The sequence below is a fragment of the Chlorocebus sabaeus genome, chromosome 24 (assembly GCF_047675955.1).
Source record: "Chlorocebus sabaeus isolate Y175 chromosome 24, mChlSab1.0.hap1, whole genome shotgun sequence".
Taxonomy (NCBI): Eukaryota; Metazoa; Chordata; class Mammalia; order Primates; family Cercopithecidae; genus Chlorocebus; species Chlorocebus sabaeus.
The window spans coordinates 23,697,395-23,713,819 of record NC_132927.1 but is presented as its reverse complement, the minus strand read 5'-3'; the positions used below and the strand labels follow the sequence as shown (position 1 = coordinate 23,713,819).

The 16,425-nt window shown below is 33.5% G+C and overlaps 1 protein-coding gene across 1 annotated transcript in view; it reads left to right on the top strand.

The window, feature by feature from the left end:
- The window catches only part of MDGA2 (MAM domain containing glycosylphosphatidylinositol anchor 2), an 852,475-nt gene that overhangs the window by 454,395 nt on the left and 381,655 nt on the right, over positions 1–16,425 (top strand). The window contains exon 3 of the mRNA XM_007986604.3: positions 10,513–10,687. Coding sequence (XP_007984795.2) covers positions 10,513–10,687 — 175 coding nt within the window. The remainder of the gene's footprint in view (positions 1–10,512; positions 10,688–16,425) is intronic.

Here is a 16,425-nt window from a genome sequence, read left to right as displayed (position 1 = left end):
TTGAATCCTGAATTCCCAGCTATCACATTTGAATTTCAGGAATAAGGAAGAAAAGCTAGGAAGATAAGCTCCTTTAAGGGGCTTCTTCAGAATTCCCACGTGACACTTCTGCTTACACAGTATACTATATGTGTGTAAAAAAGAAAATAGTTAATCTAGCAAGCTTGAAAATGCCATGCTTGCTTGCAAGGTTGGCCTTTGGCTGGCATCTGTGAATCTGGATTTCAAGAGAGGTCCCACCATTCTCCAGCTGATAAGAGTGGCTCACTATGTCTATTTTTTCTTCCTCCTCCACTACTACTACTACTACTACTACTACTACTACTACTACTACTTCTTCTTCTCCTTCTCCTTCTCCTTCTCCTTCTCCTTCTCCTTCTCCTTCTCCTTCTCCTTCTTCTTCTTCTTCTTCTTTTCTTGCAAACAATACAGCTTATGCTGGAAATTTGCTTTAGTTTTGGGAGACTGGAATTTTGATATACTGGGCAGAGGGTGCATAAGTGGCCAGCCCCCAGCAAAAATGTTGGGCACTGAGTTTCTAATGAACTTCCCTGGTAGATAGCATTTCCCAAGAGCTGTCATAATTCAACATTAAACATGTCCTATGTGACTCCATAGGGAGAGGACTCAGGAGCTTGTATCCTTTTTTCACCAAACTTTGCCCAATACACCTTTTCCTTTTATTAATTGTGCTTTGTCTTCTTTCACTATAATATATCATAGTCATGAATATAACTATACATATGCTTCTTGACTTACAATGAAGTTACATTCCAATAAACCCACTATAAGTAGAAAAAAATGCTTTAATTTACCTGACCTACTGAACATCATAGCTTTGCTTAGCCTACCTTAACATGATAGTTAAACATGCTCAGAACAGTTATATTATCATACAACTGGGCAAAATCATCTAACAAAAAGCCTATTTTGTAATAAAGTGTTGAATACCTCCTGTAATTTATTGAAAAGATCAAAATTTGAAGTACAGTTTCTACTGAATGTGTATTTTTTCACACCATCGTAAAGTCAAAAGTCAAGTAGAAAAATCACTAAGTCAAAAAATTGTAAGTGAAACCATCAGTCAGAGACTGTATAATGAATTCCACAAAGTCCTCTGTGAATCATTGAACCTTGATGGGGTCTTGGGGATCCCTGACAAACAAGAAAATTTAGTAAATGACTATTTTACTACTTTTCAAGTTATAAAACACGTTTTAAAGTCTATCACAGATGCAGTATAGTTTTTTTATAACTAAGATAAATACTAGTATTTTGTGTTTTTATTAGCATTCTCTTTTCATCAAGGTGGACTGTGAAGTTTTGGTCTGAATAACTGGAAGGATGGAGTTACCATTAATCGAGATGGGAAAGACTGGGAGAGTTGGTTTGGAGGGGAGATCAAGAGTTCATTTTGGATATGTTATGTTGGCAATGGAGAGCAGGCACTTGGTGGCTAAAAGTCTGGGATTCAAAGGAGAGGCCTGAACTACAAATACTAATTTAGGAACCATCATTACATAAATGGTATTTAAAGTACTCCATAAAGTGACTGAGGAAGTGAATGTACAAAGAAAATGATGAGGCTTTAAGGCAGTCAATTGTTCAGAAGTCAGGGAGATAAGTAAACACCACCAAAATAGACTAAACTCATTCTATTTTGGATGCATCGTGGAGTGGAATTTTGTCTAATTCATAATTGTATTCTGAGCAGAATTATAGTGCCAGGAATCAATTCAAGCAACAATGATATATATATATATTTTTTAATCATTACTATGTCTCAGGCTCAGTTATTTGGGCTGGAGATACCAAGTTTAAGAATAGTCCTTGCCTTAATGAACTTACCATTGGTTAAGGCAAAGTCATTGTTTTTGGTCTGATTCTTTAGAAATGGAGCTTGAGATGAGGATTCATGTGCAAGTGATTTATTAAGGAAATGCCCTTAGGAGAAACTGATAATGGAGCAAGAAAGCAGGAGAGGAAAGGGAGGAAGCTGGGCCAGGATGTGGTTTCACGAGGTTGGCATCAGCCTGACACTGCAAAGAAATTGGGGTGTAAATTATGCTGCAGAATCTATCCCATCTAGAGGCACGGGAGCAGGGCTTTCATATTCCACAATAATCATTCATCGGCTGAGAGTCACAGGGGTAGGGAATAAACTCCCAAGATTTCTCAGGATTTCCCTCTGACTGCAGGTAAGTCTGAATCCCTAGTGTTTTTATTTCATGAAAAACAAAATGTCCTAGTGAGGTAACATATAGGAAAGGTAGAGGGTTCTAAGGGAATCAGACAGAACACCAGTTGTCTCCTACAACATCTAAACAGCTGATTTCTAAAGCATGTGATAAGGACTCTCACAGAGGGAATCTCAGAGTGCCATGGCAACAAAGGGGGCAGGACATAATAGAGCTCTATGAGAGATGGAAAGCTTTCTAATAAAATGGTATCTGGAGGACCAGAGGGTGTTAACTAGATACTAAATGAAGGAAAAAGGAGGAACTTTCAAGTCAGAAAGGATCCCAGTATATAATAGCACATAGTCTCACGGCCGTGGAAGGACTGGAGCCGTAAAATGGGGACAAAAAGTTTTCTTACCTTCTAAGCATGTCATGGCATTAAAATCAGAGGATGGAACAATAACATTTTGTAAACTTTTAAAGAAATCAAATTCTGATAATGGTGGTTTGGGGACCAGGAGTAATGTCTTGGCCGTGCTACAAAATCAAACCTTTCTATGATGATTGCATTAATTTCCAGCATTTTATATTTATAAGCATTTGCGCCAAGATGTACCCTCCTCTGTCACCTCTGGTGTGAAATAGTGCCAGCAGGCCCTATCGTAGTGCTTCAGATGCATATAGGAAGTCTGATGCTGTTTAAGAAAAGTACTAAGTTTATCTGTTTTCTCCAATTGTTTATTCACACAAGAGGTGAATAAATTCCTCAAGGGTTAAATTCAAAGAAAAGACAAATGCAAAAAAGGATCAGAAAACCTATTGCTATCTGGTTTAAGGCCCATCTAGTGTTCAGATTTATCATGTCCTCGCCCTGGTATTTTACCTCTGTTTCTTGTCTACCGTGATGAGTCCCTCTTCATCATTCTGTTTTCTGCATAGTGAATAGACCTGCTTTGTGAATCCCTTGTTCTTCAGACTCCTCCTATTTGGTTATTTATGGTGAGACAGTGTCTCACTTTGCTGCCTGGGCTGGAGTGCCCTCATAACTCACTGCAGCCAGGAAATGTTTTTAGTTTTAGTTTTTGTAGAGAGAGGGATCTCTCTGTGTTGCCCAGACTGGTCTCAAACTCCTGGCTTCAATCCATCCTTCTGCCTTGGCCTCCCTAAAAGCCGGCCAGTCTCCCTTTTTCTATTACTGTCATGAGCTTCTTATCTGCATGTATCTTGTAGAAATATTTCAAATTGCATCTTAGTAGTAGTAGTGGTGGTGGTAATAGTAATAGTAATCATGGTCCGTAATATTCTGGATATACTAGAAAAATGGTTTTTTATGCATAGAGAATTGTTAAGGTTAAATTTTTTTTTTTTTTTTTGCTTTGTTAGAAAATTGTGGTTCTTTTTTTATAAAAACGGATTTAGAAATAAGTGAGACATATTGCTATAATTATTGTAGACTGATACAATTTATTAAAAATTGTACCTGTATGCTCTAGAGTCCTGTGCCATTCAGAATTCCACTTATTCTATTAAGTAATTCAAAGAGAACCTATTTCTTCTGTAATTTTCCCTGATATCAGTGCAGGAGAAAGGAATAACTTTTATTTTGAAAACTCTAATAAACACTGCCTATTAGTAATTACATACTATTGATAGTTCTTAATACTCTTGCAAGCTGGCACTCTGTACCTTTTTAGGTTTAGTTCCCAAGGCTCTGGTGGCAGATCATCCCAATAATTATAGCAGGTCAGGTGATGTTTATCTGATTTTTTCTGAAGGATTCTCTTACTGCTAAAGGATCTTCTTTCAGAGTATAAATAATGCTGGGACAATGCTCACATTGATATGAGTACATCTGGCTGAACTCCTTGGCAAACAATAGAAAGGAGCTTCAGTGTACAAATCCTCATTCACTAGACATTAATTAAATGGGGCAACCTAGAAGTCTCAGGTTAAAGTTTTTATTGAGTTTGTTGCATCTACACAATATACTTTTTGGATTCAGCCAAGTCTATCTATGCTTCAGGTTTTTAATATTTTCCTAAGACTATCTCAGTCAATACTGATTTTATTTAAGGCTATGTAAAAGCAATGATGTTTCAGGAAATATCTATATCTGTATCTATATCTATATCTATATCTATATCTATATCTTCATCTATATCTGTAATACTATTGGGAATTGAATAGGCCTAAAATAAGAGAATCTCTATGTTGTTTCTTCAGATTAGGAAGAGTTACCAAGAAAAGTATTTCCTAAACTCTCGTATCATTCTTTTTCTGTTAATGTTATTTTTACAGAAATGAGTTTAATGTTATATTGTAAGAGGATTTAAACACAAATGTAATAATATAGCTCATATGGTTTGGCTGTGTCCCCACTCAAGTCTCATCTCGAATTATAGTTCCCACAATCCCCATGTGTGGTAGAAGGGATCCAGTGAGAGATAATTGAATCATGGGGGTGGTTCCCCCCATGCTGTTCTCGTGATAGTGAGTGAGTCCTCATAAGATCTCATGGTTTTTTAAGGGCCTTTTCCAACTTTGCTCAGCACTTCTCTCTCCTGCCGCCATGTGAAAAAGGATGTTTTTGCTTCCCCTTCCCCCATGATTGTAAGTTTCTTGAGGCTTCCCCAGTCATGTAGAACTGTGAGTCAATTAAACCTGCTTCCTTTACAAATTACCTAGTCTTGGGTATTTCTTCATAGCAGCATGAGAATGGACTAATGCAATAGCATATCTGAAATTTGGATGTATTTTATTCACATTGTGAAACTAGGGGTTGTCCCAAACATCCACTCTTCTGTTTTTCCAGAATTAAGGAACTATCAAATTTTAGCTGGGGGAGAGGAAGAAGATGCTATTCAGAGTAAAGAGTATATTTCCCAGCATTTCTTGTAACTAAGGAAGAATAACCATATCATATAAGCAGTGTCATGAGGCAGCTTCTAGAACCTTCTGTAAAAAACAACTAGCAGATGCTTTTTGCCTGTTCCTCTCTCCTAAACAATCTCAAGCAGTAGTTTAGGATACAGCTCAAGCCAAAATTAAATTAAAATAAATTCCGATGAGTACTGAATTAAGTTAAAATAAATTCAGATGAGTTATTTATTCATTCATTCATTCCTTAATATGTAGAGAGTACTTAAGGTTTATATTTTCCTATATGTATTCTTTTCACTATTGATATGGTTTGGTTGTGTCCCCATCCAAATCTCAACTTGAATTTTATCTACTGGAATTTCCACATGTTCTGGGAGGTAACTTAATCATGGGAGCTGATCTTTCCCGTGCTATTCTTGTGATAGTGAATAAGTCTCACAGGATCTGATGGGTTTATCAGGGGTTTCTGCTTTTGCTTCTTTCTCATTTTCTCTTGCCACCACCATGTAAGAAGTGCCTTTTGCCTCTTGCCATGATTCTGAGGCCTTGCCAGCCATTTGGAACTGTAAGTCCAATTAAAACTCTTTTTCTTCTCAGTCTCAGGTATGTCTTTATGGGCAGTGTGAAAACAGACCAGTACAACTGTATTGATAGATTTTAGTATGAAATGGTTTTCTATTCATTGGCTTCTGGATACTTAGCAATTTTCTCTTTGAACAATAACAATGTGAATAAAGGTTTCCATGTATTAGTCAACTTTTGATAAGTTATTTATAACGTATTGAACTAAGTTTCGATAGCATGCCTGTCCTACCTCTAATTTTTTATTAGTGAAGTTTTACTTTGCTATCAACTACATGATCAATTTTTGTAAATATTTAATGCACATAAGAAAAAAATTACTAATCCTGTGGATAGACGACTTTCTGTATATTTATTAGTCTTATATGTTGATTGTAGTTTTTTAGTTTGTCCTGTCTTTCCTCTTAACTAAAAAAGTTGCACTATCAAGAACTGCCTGAATCTCAGAGAGCTGTATTGGAACTTTCTACTGCAATTGCATGTTTGTCAAATTCTTCCCTTTTTAATTTTGTTTGCTTTTTGTCTTTAGTGGCTCTGTACTTTACTGAATACCAATTACAAGTAATATATTTATGCTTTTGACTTTTAATATTACAAAAAGTGATGCCTTTCTCTTCGTGTTAGTTTTTAACTGCAAATTTATTATTAATTTAATCTTAATATATGTATTAAGATTACACATTACAAGATTATATATACACATATTATATATATCACATAATATTATATATATATATCACTCCTAATTGGTTGGTTGATTTTAGTTTACATAATTCCATTACAACTTTATCCATGCCTTCTTTTCCCATCTTGGCTTCCAGTTTTCTATTGTTCCAATCATTTATTGTTATTAGATGTTAATTGCATGCAAGCTTCTTTTAACTTTTAAATTCAGTCTAGTAGGCTCTTTCAGTGGGCAAATTCAGTCTATTCACATCTAGTCTATGACTGATATAAATGTTGTATCTTACTCTATAGTGCTCTATTGCATAGAATGGTGACTCTAGTTAATAATAATATACTGTTAACTGGTTTCAAAATTAATAAAAGTGTAGATTTCAAATGTTTCACCACAAAAAAGTATTCGAGGAGATGAATTTGTCAATGTGCTTGATTTATCATTCCACAATATAAACTTATATTAAAACATCACATCATACCCCAAGTATATATACACACATATATATTTGCCAATTAAAAATACAATGAAAATTAAATATGTATTCATTTTAAAGTATACATTTTTCTTTGACCTTTGCCCTATTTTTTTCTGCCCATTTTATCAAGTTTATATTTTTTCCATTCTCTTCCCTTTCTCTCTTCTTTTTTTTTTTTTTTTTTTTTTTTTTGAGACTGAGTCTCGCTCTATCGCCCAGGCTGGAGTGCAGTGGTGTGATCTCTGCTCACTGCAAGCTCCGCCTCCCGGGTTCAAGCGATTCTCCTGCCTCAGCCTCCTGAGTAGCTGGGACTACAGGTGCTCGTCACCACTCCCAGCTAATTTTTTGTATTTTTAGTAGAGATGGGGTTTCACCGTGTTAGCCAGGATGATCTCGATCTCCTGACCTCGTGATCCACCCGCCTCAGCCTCCCAAAGTGCTGGGATTACAGGCGTAAGCCACCACGCCTGGCCAACTTTATCTCATGTTTCCTTCCATTAATGAAACTGATTTTTTTCCTGTTACTTTAATTGACATTTATGCTTTTTAAAATGTATATACAAGATACCTGTTTCTCCCACAGGGATACATTTTCCCCTTTCAATTATCCCAAAGTTTAAGATTCCAGAGTAACTTTTTTCTCTCCTTTCCTTTCCTTCCATCCCTACAATGTTACCTCTGCTTTGCATTACATTCCCACCCCAAACTTCTAGGTTTTGCTAGTTTATTACAGATCTTCTTATTCTATGTCCTTTTGGTTTTAAGAAACTTTACTTAGTATTTAAATTGTATAATAACACAAGGAAATCCTCCTTATTCATTAAATGAATATCTATTAACTGCCCACTACAATGTGCTTTTCTGTATCTTCTCAAAATCCCAGACCTCAGATACAATTCATTTGTTGGGAGTTAGAGTATTTCAAAGATTTTCATCATGCAGGGCTATTTGAACCCTGAGGTTAACATGTTTGCATAGCACTGAATATTTTTATTTCACCCTAAGACAAATGAGCTCTTGAATGGGTATGGACTATTGGGAGATATCCCTTTCCCTCACCTTTTTCAGTAAATGTGGATGTTATTCCACTGTTTTTGAGCTTTCGGTGCTGGAAATGAGAATCCTGAAGACAAACTGACCTCCATACCACTCCAGGAAAATCAATTAGAATTGAGTTTGGCTATCAGTCACAGAAAAACCTGAAGAAGAAGTAAACAAGAATTTTATTTTTCCCCATATAGAAGTCCAGGGCTATCAATAGCTTAGGTTAGGTAGGTATAACTCCATGGTGTCAGGATTTCAGGTTTCTTCTATTTTACTACTTCCCTGTGCTTGATTTTCATTTCAAATCGGCTCACTGTTCAAATGGAAGCTACCAAAAAATGTGCAAAATATGAAGTGCTGCTTCCCTATAAGGACATTTCTGCTTGAAACAACAAGAATGTGGCCAAATGGATGACTGGGAAATGTTTTTATCCCGGGCAGTCATGTGGCAATTAATAATTTGGGGTTTAAGAAGAAGGAAATACTTAACATTAGGGAGTGACCAGGCCCTATGACATTACAAGTTAGTCCCTTTTTCCTGGAAGCCTGAACAGTTTTCTTTGTAGACGTAGAGGTCACAGTTTTTATCAGAGTATATATGGAGTTTTCTTTTCTCATCAGTTAGGCATATGACTTGGTAAACTCTCCCAATGTGTAAATTTATATCTTTCTACTACTCAGGAATATTTTATTTCAGTATTTATTTCTTAAAAGTAGAGAATAAAAAGGGAGGAAAAATTTTCTAAGTGATTATTTGCATTCCTTTCTACTTCTATTGTTTACTTTTCTCTTTCCTATGTTTCATTTGAGAATTGTTTCACTTTTTTAAACTTCTTTGTAATAAACACAATATTTGCTTCTGGTAAAGTAAATTAAGTATAAATAAGAATTTAAAATAAAACTTAAGAAAAGAACACATTTCACTATCCTCTTTTTACTCCCAGTCTCCTTTACAGAGCTTTGTATGTTTCCTTGTGTAATTTTAATAAACATTTAGTAATATGTACACACACAAATATACACATATGCTATTTTTACACAGATGAGAATATTCTCTTCTGTTTCTTTCTTTTTGTCTTTTTTAACTTAATAATACATTTTGTATTTTATTTTTTCTAATGACTGTATTCAGTTCAATTTTAGAGTCAGTTTATAACTACCTCTCTATCATTTAGCATTTATATCATTTCCAGTGTTACAGTTTTACACATACGGTAGGCTAATTTCTATGCATTATTTTGCAAATATGTTAGTAAGGTAAATTTTAACCAGATAATTGCTAAGTGAAAGTGTGAGTATGCTTCTATTTTTGACATAATTTACACAATTCTCCTTTTCTTCTTATGGGTATATTAGTAATACATTTATAAACTACTTGAAATCAGAAATTATGCCATTTGCATCTTTGTGTATTCCAGATATATAGAAGATTTTGAATAAATATTTGGTATTTCTTTTTGTGATTTACAGATTTTTTAAAAATTCATCTCTTAATAACATTTTTGTTCCATTCACAATTAAGGGCAAACATGGTTATATTTATACAGATATTTTAATTATGTGGATAACTTTTTAAAGATACTTTTTATGCCATTAGATCATACATTTTAATTAACTTCATATGAAAATAGGTATATATAATGGCAATAGTATAGGATTTGTGTTTTGATGATTCAGTATTTAGTTTCATTTTCCATGTCACAGCATATGTGTTTGAACAGAGGATTTCTATCAGCTGTTTCTCAACCTTAAAATAGAAACAAACTAAAATATATAGCGGGGCACGAAGGGAAATAAAATCAAATTATTTTTACTTTCTATTTTGTATCACTTTACAGTATGAGTGTGTGGCTTTTATTCAGGTTTTATACACTAAAATACACAAAAGTTGAGTTGAATACCAGTCATTATTGCTAGCAAAAACGAAGTCTGTTGTACACAGCTGTGTTTAAAAGAATGGTATTGTTTATAATGAAATGTTTTAGATATTCAAAATGTTTTGGCAGTTTACTGGAAATGTTCTCCTTGAAAAGTTTACATATTTTTTAAAAATAATTATTGATGTAAAGTGAATACTAATGATCAAAATAGACAAATCATTTGTGAGCTTATTACAGCAAAGCCATCAAAGAAAAAACTCTTAAACAACCAGGTGTTTAAAATTATACATAATTTCAATAAGCCATTATGGTATTATGTCTAAACTATTCAAATCAAATAGGAAATTTCAAATAAAAGAATGAGGCAAGTCCAAAAATAAAATGAGAACCTACTTGAACTAAATAAGTAAAATAATCTTATAAGGTTTGGAAAATATGAAAAACAAATTTAAATGTCCAACATAAAGAAAAGTTAATCTGTATTTTCAATGTACTACTGATATTTAACTCCCTTTATGTTATAATTTATATTGCCCTCCACACTGATTAGGCAATTGATGAATTCTGTGCAATTAAATTCAAATTACGCACACTGTACAATGATGACATTACATTCAAATTTTTTAAATTCAATCGTGTCTGTAAACCTTAATTTTTTTTTTTTCAATAATTTGATGGGAGAGGCAATGTAGCAGCTCTAAATGCAAACTCTTCAAATGAGTGATTGCTATTTGATTTATCTGTGGGGAAACCAACCTAAAGTAACAATCTTTGTTGATGCTTGCTCAGATCAGGTGGACCAAAACAGCAGGAAGTGCCTCTGACAGATTCCAAGACTCAAGTGTCTTCAATGAGACTTTGAGGATTACAAATATTCAGCGACACCAAGGAGGCCGGTATTACTGTAAAGCAGAGAATGGCTTGGGGTCCCCAGCGATAAAGTCAATCAGAGTGGATGTATACTGTAAGTAAATTTTCCAGAAAACTATAATTAAACCTAGTACGGATTTCTTTTGTCCTACAAGTCTATGGTTTTCTCAAAAAACGTAGAGTTCTGTTTAGTTGAGAATGAAAACTGTGTAAAATAATGATAGCTCCCTTAAAACATCCCTGAAGAAAGGAATCTTCACGAGAAACTTTCATAATTTCTATGATATAATACATATTCATTGTAGAACACTTAGGAACAACATTAACAAGAAGACAATAACCATGGGTAATCCCACCAATAACTAGTGTTTTAATGTATATGTTTTTTATCTTTATATATACATATATACATGCATTTTTATATTTTTAGTAAAATAGGATCATGCTGTATATTCTTTAATTTATGTTTGTGAATTTTACCTACATGTGAATACAGCTATTCTTTTTTTTTAATGTACATCATACAGAGCATTATGAATTGGCCTGTAAATGACCAAAAATCTCTACGTATAGTCTGCTTTTGGTCCAACTCTGTTAAAAGTAATCAGCACCAACCCTGGACAGTGCTGTGCCACCTGAAAAATGTTTGTTGATTTATTTTTGTTCTTAGTCTCATTTTCCTACATTTTGCTCTTGATGATAATATTTTAAATCTTTTTGGTCTCCTTACTTATTTCCCCACCGAAACAAAGCAAAGGCCTACATTTAATTTGGTCTTTTGCCCAGGTTTTTCTATCATTTCATTATGTTTTTACAAGAATTTGCATTTTAATTTTTAAGTCTCTAGGGTAAGGTAATTATTTTTCTTTTCTTAAAGTAATTTAGACATAAGTAACAAGTGAGAGGATGTTGTTTTTCTGCCTATCTTCCTTTCTTTTCCCTTTCCTTTCTTTCAGTGCAGGATAGGATGTTACATAGTTAGGAAGGAGCTTGAAATTATACATGGTCTATTTGTGAGATGCTCTGCTGAATCTCATTTAGTTATTCAGATGACTGAGAAGTGTGTGATAAAGCAGCACTTGGAATTTGCTTTCCACTTTCAGATACCTGCTTTCCTTCTGGAAAGGATGGGCGAGAGATCCTTGTTTCATCCTCTCTGATATCTTCTATTTCCTAAGGCACCTTCCCCCTCATCCCTCAGCATAATTTGGAAACTTGCATCCCCTGTACCACCCTTTCCTTATTGTGGTGCACAGGTTGACCATACCTGTATACTACCCAAAATAATACAGCCCCTGGCTTCCATTTTCCTGACCAAATATTTTCAGTGTTTTTGTTCATATGCAATTTTAAATTAGATTAAGTTTAATTTACAGAATTGAATACTTTTTGTAATATAATAGTCTAGAGTACATACTTCTGCTCTTTTAGTTATTGTAGTTTACGTCATTAAATTTTAAAATACACTTCTTCAATACCTTAAACACAATTCTAAAATCTAAAAAATTCTGAAAACCAGTGGGCATGTTTTATTTGTAACTTTTGTAAGCAAAACTTGATGTTAGCTAGTGTAGTGTCAAAATTTGACCTCAAATGACTTGAATAGAAAAGTAGAAAAAAGCTTTACACTCTTTATTTACCAGACTTTGAATAATCACGTTTTGCCCAGGAAATGTGTTTGATTACACAATACAGCCAAAGATCCAGCTGAGTGTGTTATATAATAGATGGCATGTATACTATATTACCTTTCTAAAATCTGAAAATTTCTGAAACACATACTTCAAAGGTTTTGCATATGGAGTTTTTGGCTTGCGTTTCTACAACAATAGGTCTGATAATTTAAAATTCGTATTGCTGGGTTAACAAGTTAAATATAAAGGGGGAAATTCACATTTTTAGAGACTTAAAAAATATTTTTCTCTTTTTCCTTTTACTAGAAAGCCTTTTTCATTGCTAGTCTCCATTATCCCTTCTCCTTTCTACCTGCTCATATCTCTTGCTCTGAAGACTGGGTTGTGCCTGAGTACCTTATTCATATCGCACACCTTACTGGAAATAATAGCACCATTCTCTCTAGGTTTCCCAAACCCTGCTAGCCTTTTAAAGTTTGACTCCTCTTCAATCAACCACGCCTGAAGACATTTGTTTTGTTACCTTCCTCTTCTTTGACTTCCTTTAGGGTTTTCTCATGCAACCTCAACTTGACAAGCATCTCGTTCTATGTTATTTCAGTGAAATATCACTGTGATGCATACCATGTTGAAGTTCTATTTTCAGTACATGTTTGGTGGCTAGGATTTATTAACAACTGTCTAAAATTGTACCATTTGAGAAAATAACATGATGTTAAGTTCCACACTCTATAAATAAACATGACATCTCTCTAATATGAATTTCCCAGAGAATGCCTTACCTTTAGCACCAGAGATCTTTCTACTCTGTGGATGTAAACATACATTTAAAGTAGTTATGCCTATTTTTGAGGGCTTGAATAAATGAATTCCTTCAGATAGTAAATTTTCAAACATGCTTTGAGTGATAAGAACACTTAACAACAGAGATCACTAGACCTATCTAAGGAGTTCATGTGCTCCAAATACAACCTTGATTGAAGCCCAGAGTTTTTCGGTCAAGTACATTTTCTCAGTTTCTGAATTTCTATAATTACCTGAATTTCTATAATTTAAAACATGCTTTATCGTTGCTGATAAAGACATGACTAGTGTATTCATGTTATGTTTAAATTTGGCAATGTTGGTGTCTAAATTTGAATTATAATCCTTAAGATTTATTTGTGCTCTAATTTTGATTGGATGTTGGACAGCTTAGTTGAATAGATACTCATTTATATAAACTACAAGCAGGTGAATGACTTAATTTATTTCAGGTACTTTTGCTTTAATTATTTTAGGAAATACTAAAAAAAAAAAATAGGACTTTTTTCTGTTTGGAATCATGCCTTTAAAATCATCCACTGCATTGTAGGTTTCTGTTTCTTTTTCTAAACTGATTTCACATGTGGTACTTTCATCACCAGTAGAACTTGGAAAGAGGATATGCATAAAAACAAAATACACTCGTGCAAAAGCGGCAGTAAAAAATATTTTTACAACACCAAGCTATGGCAGACTATGACTTGGATTTACCAAAAATAATAACTAATAATGTTAGAATTTATTCTTGAATCCCTTGTAAAATATTATCTCTAAAATCTGCCCTATAATCTATTGATGTATAACAACACATAATGTAGATATTAATGTAATGCATCAGTAGTCTTAGAGAGTTTTTATAATAGTGAAAATGGGTATCTCTCATCAAATCCCACGTTCTGATACAGCTTTCTACCTTTAGAGCAAAAACCTTCCTAAAATAAAATTACGTGCTAACCAGTCATTATTTTGATGAGGAAATGTAGTTTCAGGAAAGGAATTTAACACAATGGTGAATAATATAAAATGAGATGACTTTCTTTAGATCGATATTTTGAAATCTTTGTAATAGCTATATTAACATTTTTATCACTTTGAGAAAGTTTATGTATCTTTATTGGCAACTTTTTCCCACATAATTTTCTAAAATTTCATTTAGGAGAAAATATTAAGCTATATAGATTTTATAAAGGAAGTACCATATGCATTTTTTTTTTACTGTGTTAATCAAGAATACAGTTTGAAAAATTAGTATAATCATGTTCCTCAATTTATAGGACCTATAATTTTATCATTTAAGAATTGTAAAAGCATTCCAAGAGTTTTAGGAAATATAATTTATTGATAAAATATATTTATAGGCTGGTAGATTTTATAACCACACAGTGACTTAAATTTCTTTCCCAAATCTGATTTGATTATTTATGCAAATATTTCTGATCAAAAGCTAACCAATTACAATTGTTTTTGGTTGGGGGAAATTGCTTCTGAGTGTCTTCTGAATGTCTGAACATAGTTTCCCCCATGCCCACACAAATCTCATCTTGAATTGTAATCCCCATAATCTCCACATATCAAGGGAGAGACCAGGTGGAGGTAATTGACTCATGCGGGTGTCTCACGAAATGAGTTCTGATGAGATCTGATGGTTTTATGAGGGATTCTTCCCCACTTCGCTCGGCACTTTTCCTTGTGAAGGAGGTGACTACTAGCTAAAGAGGGGCTCTTTCCCTTCTGTGCTCAGCACTACCGCCTTGTGAAGAAAGTGCCTTGCTTCCACTTTGCCTTCCGCCATGATTGTAAGTTTACTGAGGTCTCCTCAATCATGCTGAACTGTGAATCAATTAAACTTCTTTCTTTCATGAATTACCCAGTCTTGGGCAGTTTTTTATAGCGGTATGAAAACGGACTAATACAATTAGTATTGTCAGAAAAAAAAAAGGAAAATACTGCATTCATGTAACAAGAACAGGAAAACACAAATAAGGGACTTTCAGAGAATATAAAATAGCTCTTACAATATTAAAAGTGATAACATAAAACAGTGGAAGGGCTGGGAAATAAACAGTAAAACAAAATTTTACTATCAAGTAGATACTACATAAGAAAGAAGATAAGAAAATTCGTGTTAATCTAGCAGATCTAACATTAGAATAATAAGAATTACAAACAGAGTCAAAGTGAAGTTTTTTTTTAAATTAAGAATTTCCTATCATGGTTGAACATGTGTTTTTAATTATAAAGCTATCGCTGGATCCTCAACACAATGGAATAAATAAAATCTTCACCAATGCACTTATCAGCATACAACTTAAAAACATTAAGAAAAAACCGAAGATCTTAAAAATGTCCAAAAAGTTTTTATTTTTTCCAAAATGCTCACATATAAAAAATTAGGAATCAAAATGGCACAGGTCTGCACAATGGAAATCTGGGGCTAGAAGGCAACTGACTAAAGCTTTTGAAATTCTGAAGAAAAATTATTTCAACTAGAATCTTCTGTACAGCCAGGCTATTTTTTTTTTTTTTTTTCAAATATCAAAGAAGAAGAAAGACATTTTTAGACCTATAAGATTTCAATTTTTTTTGGCTAATGCACCCTTGCTGAGGATACTACTTTTATCTATTTTCCTCCAAAACTAAGAAGTAAACAAAAAAGAAAGAAATATCATCCCCAAAATAGGAGGCTATGTATAGGAAAATACTGAAGTTAATCTAAAAATGATAAGGAAGCAGGATGGCATGACAATAGAAGCTTGCCATACTTTGAGCTTCAGAAGCAACCAGGACAGATTGAAGCTGGAATAACGATGCTTACCTGATATTTTAGAGATGAATTATCATGGAAAGCTTAATAATATAAATTGGATACAAAATTGAGTATACAAAATGTGAGTTATTAAGGGAATGTAAAAAACTTTATTAAATGAAATGTAATCCAAATATACTACAAGGTTCAGCTGTAAAGATTGCTTGCATAGTCATAATAACAACACTTGATTTAACCACAAGCATGCTATAAATATATAGCGGATGAGGGAAGGTTAGTATAAGAGTTAAATGCTTCCTTTCTATAAGAAGAAATCAGCAAGACAATATGAAAATGAAAAGTAAGTCTATAAATAGTTCAACTCTTAAAAATATGAAGGCAAAACCATTCATAAATAGTTAAGAGATGCATTAGAAAAGGTTGCCTCTGGGTATTGGAAATGCCTAAGGTTGTTTGATGTATCATTATTTGGCTTTTAAAACTGCACTTGCATAGTTTGATTTTTAAAACATTAATAAAATATAGATTTGAAGACTTTTACCTTGGAGGTTCTTGTTATTAAGCTCCCTGAAGTCAAAACCGATTTCATTCCAAATTTTTAGCAGATCATTATTAATTCAAAAACTT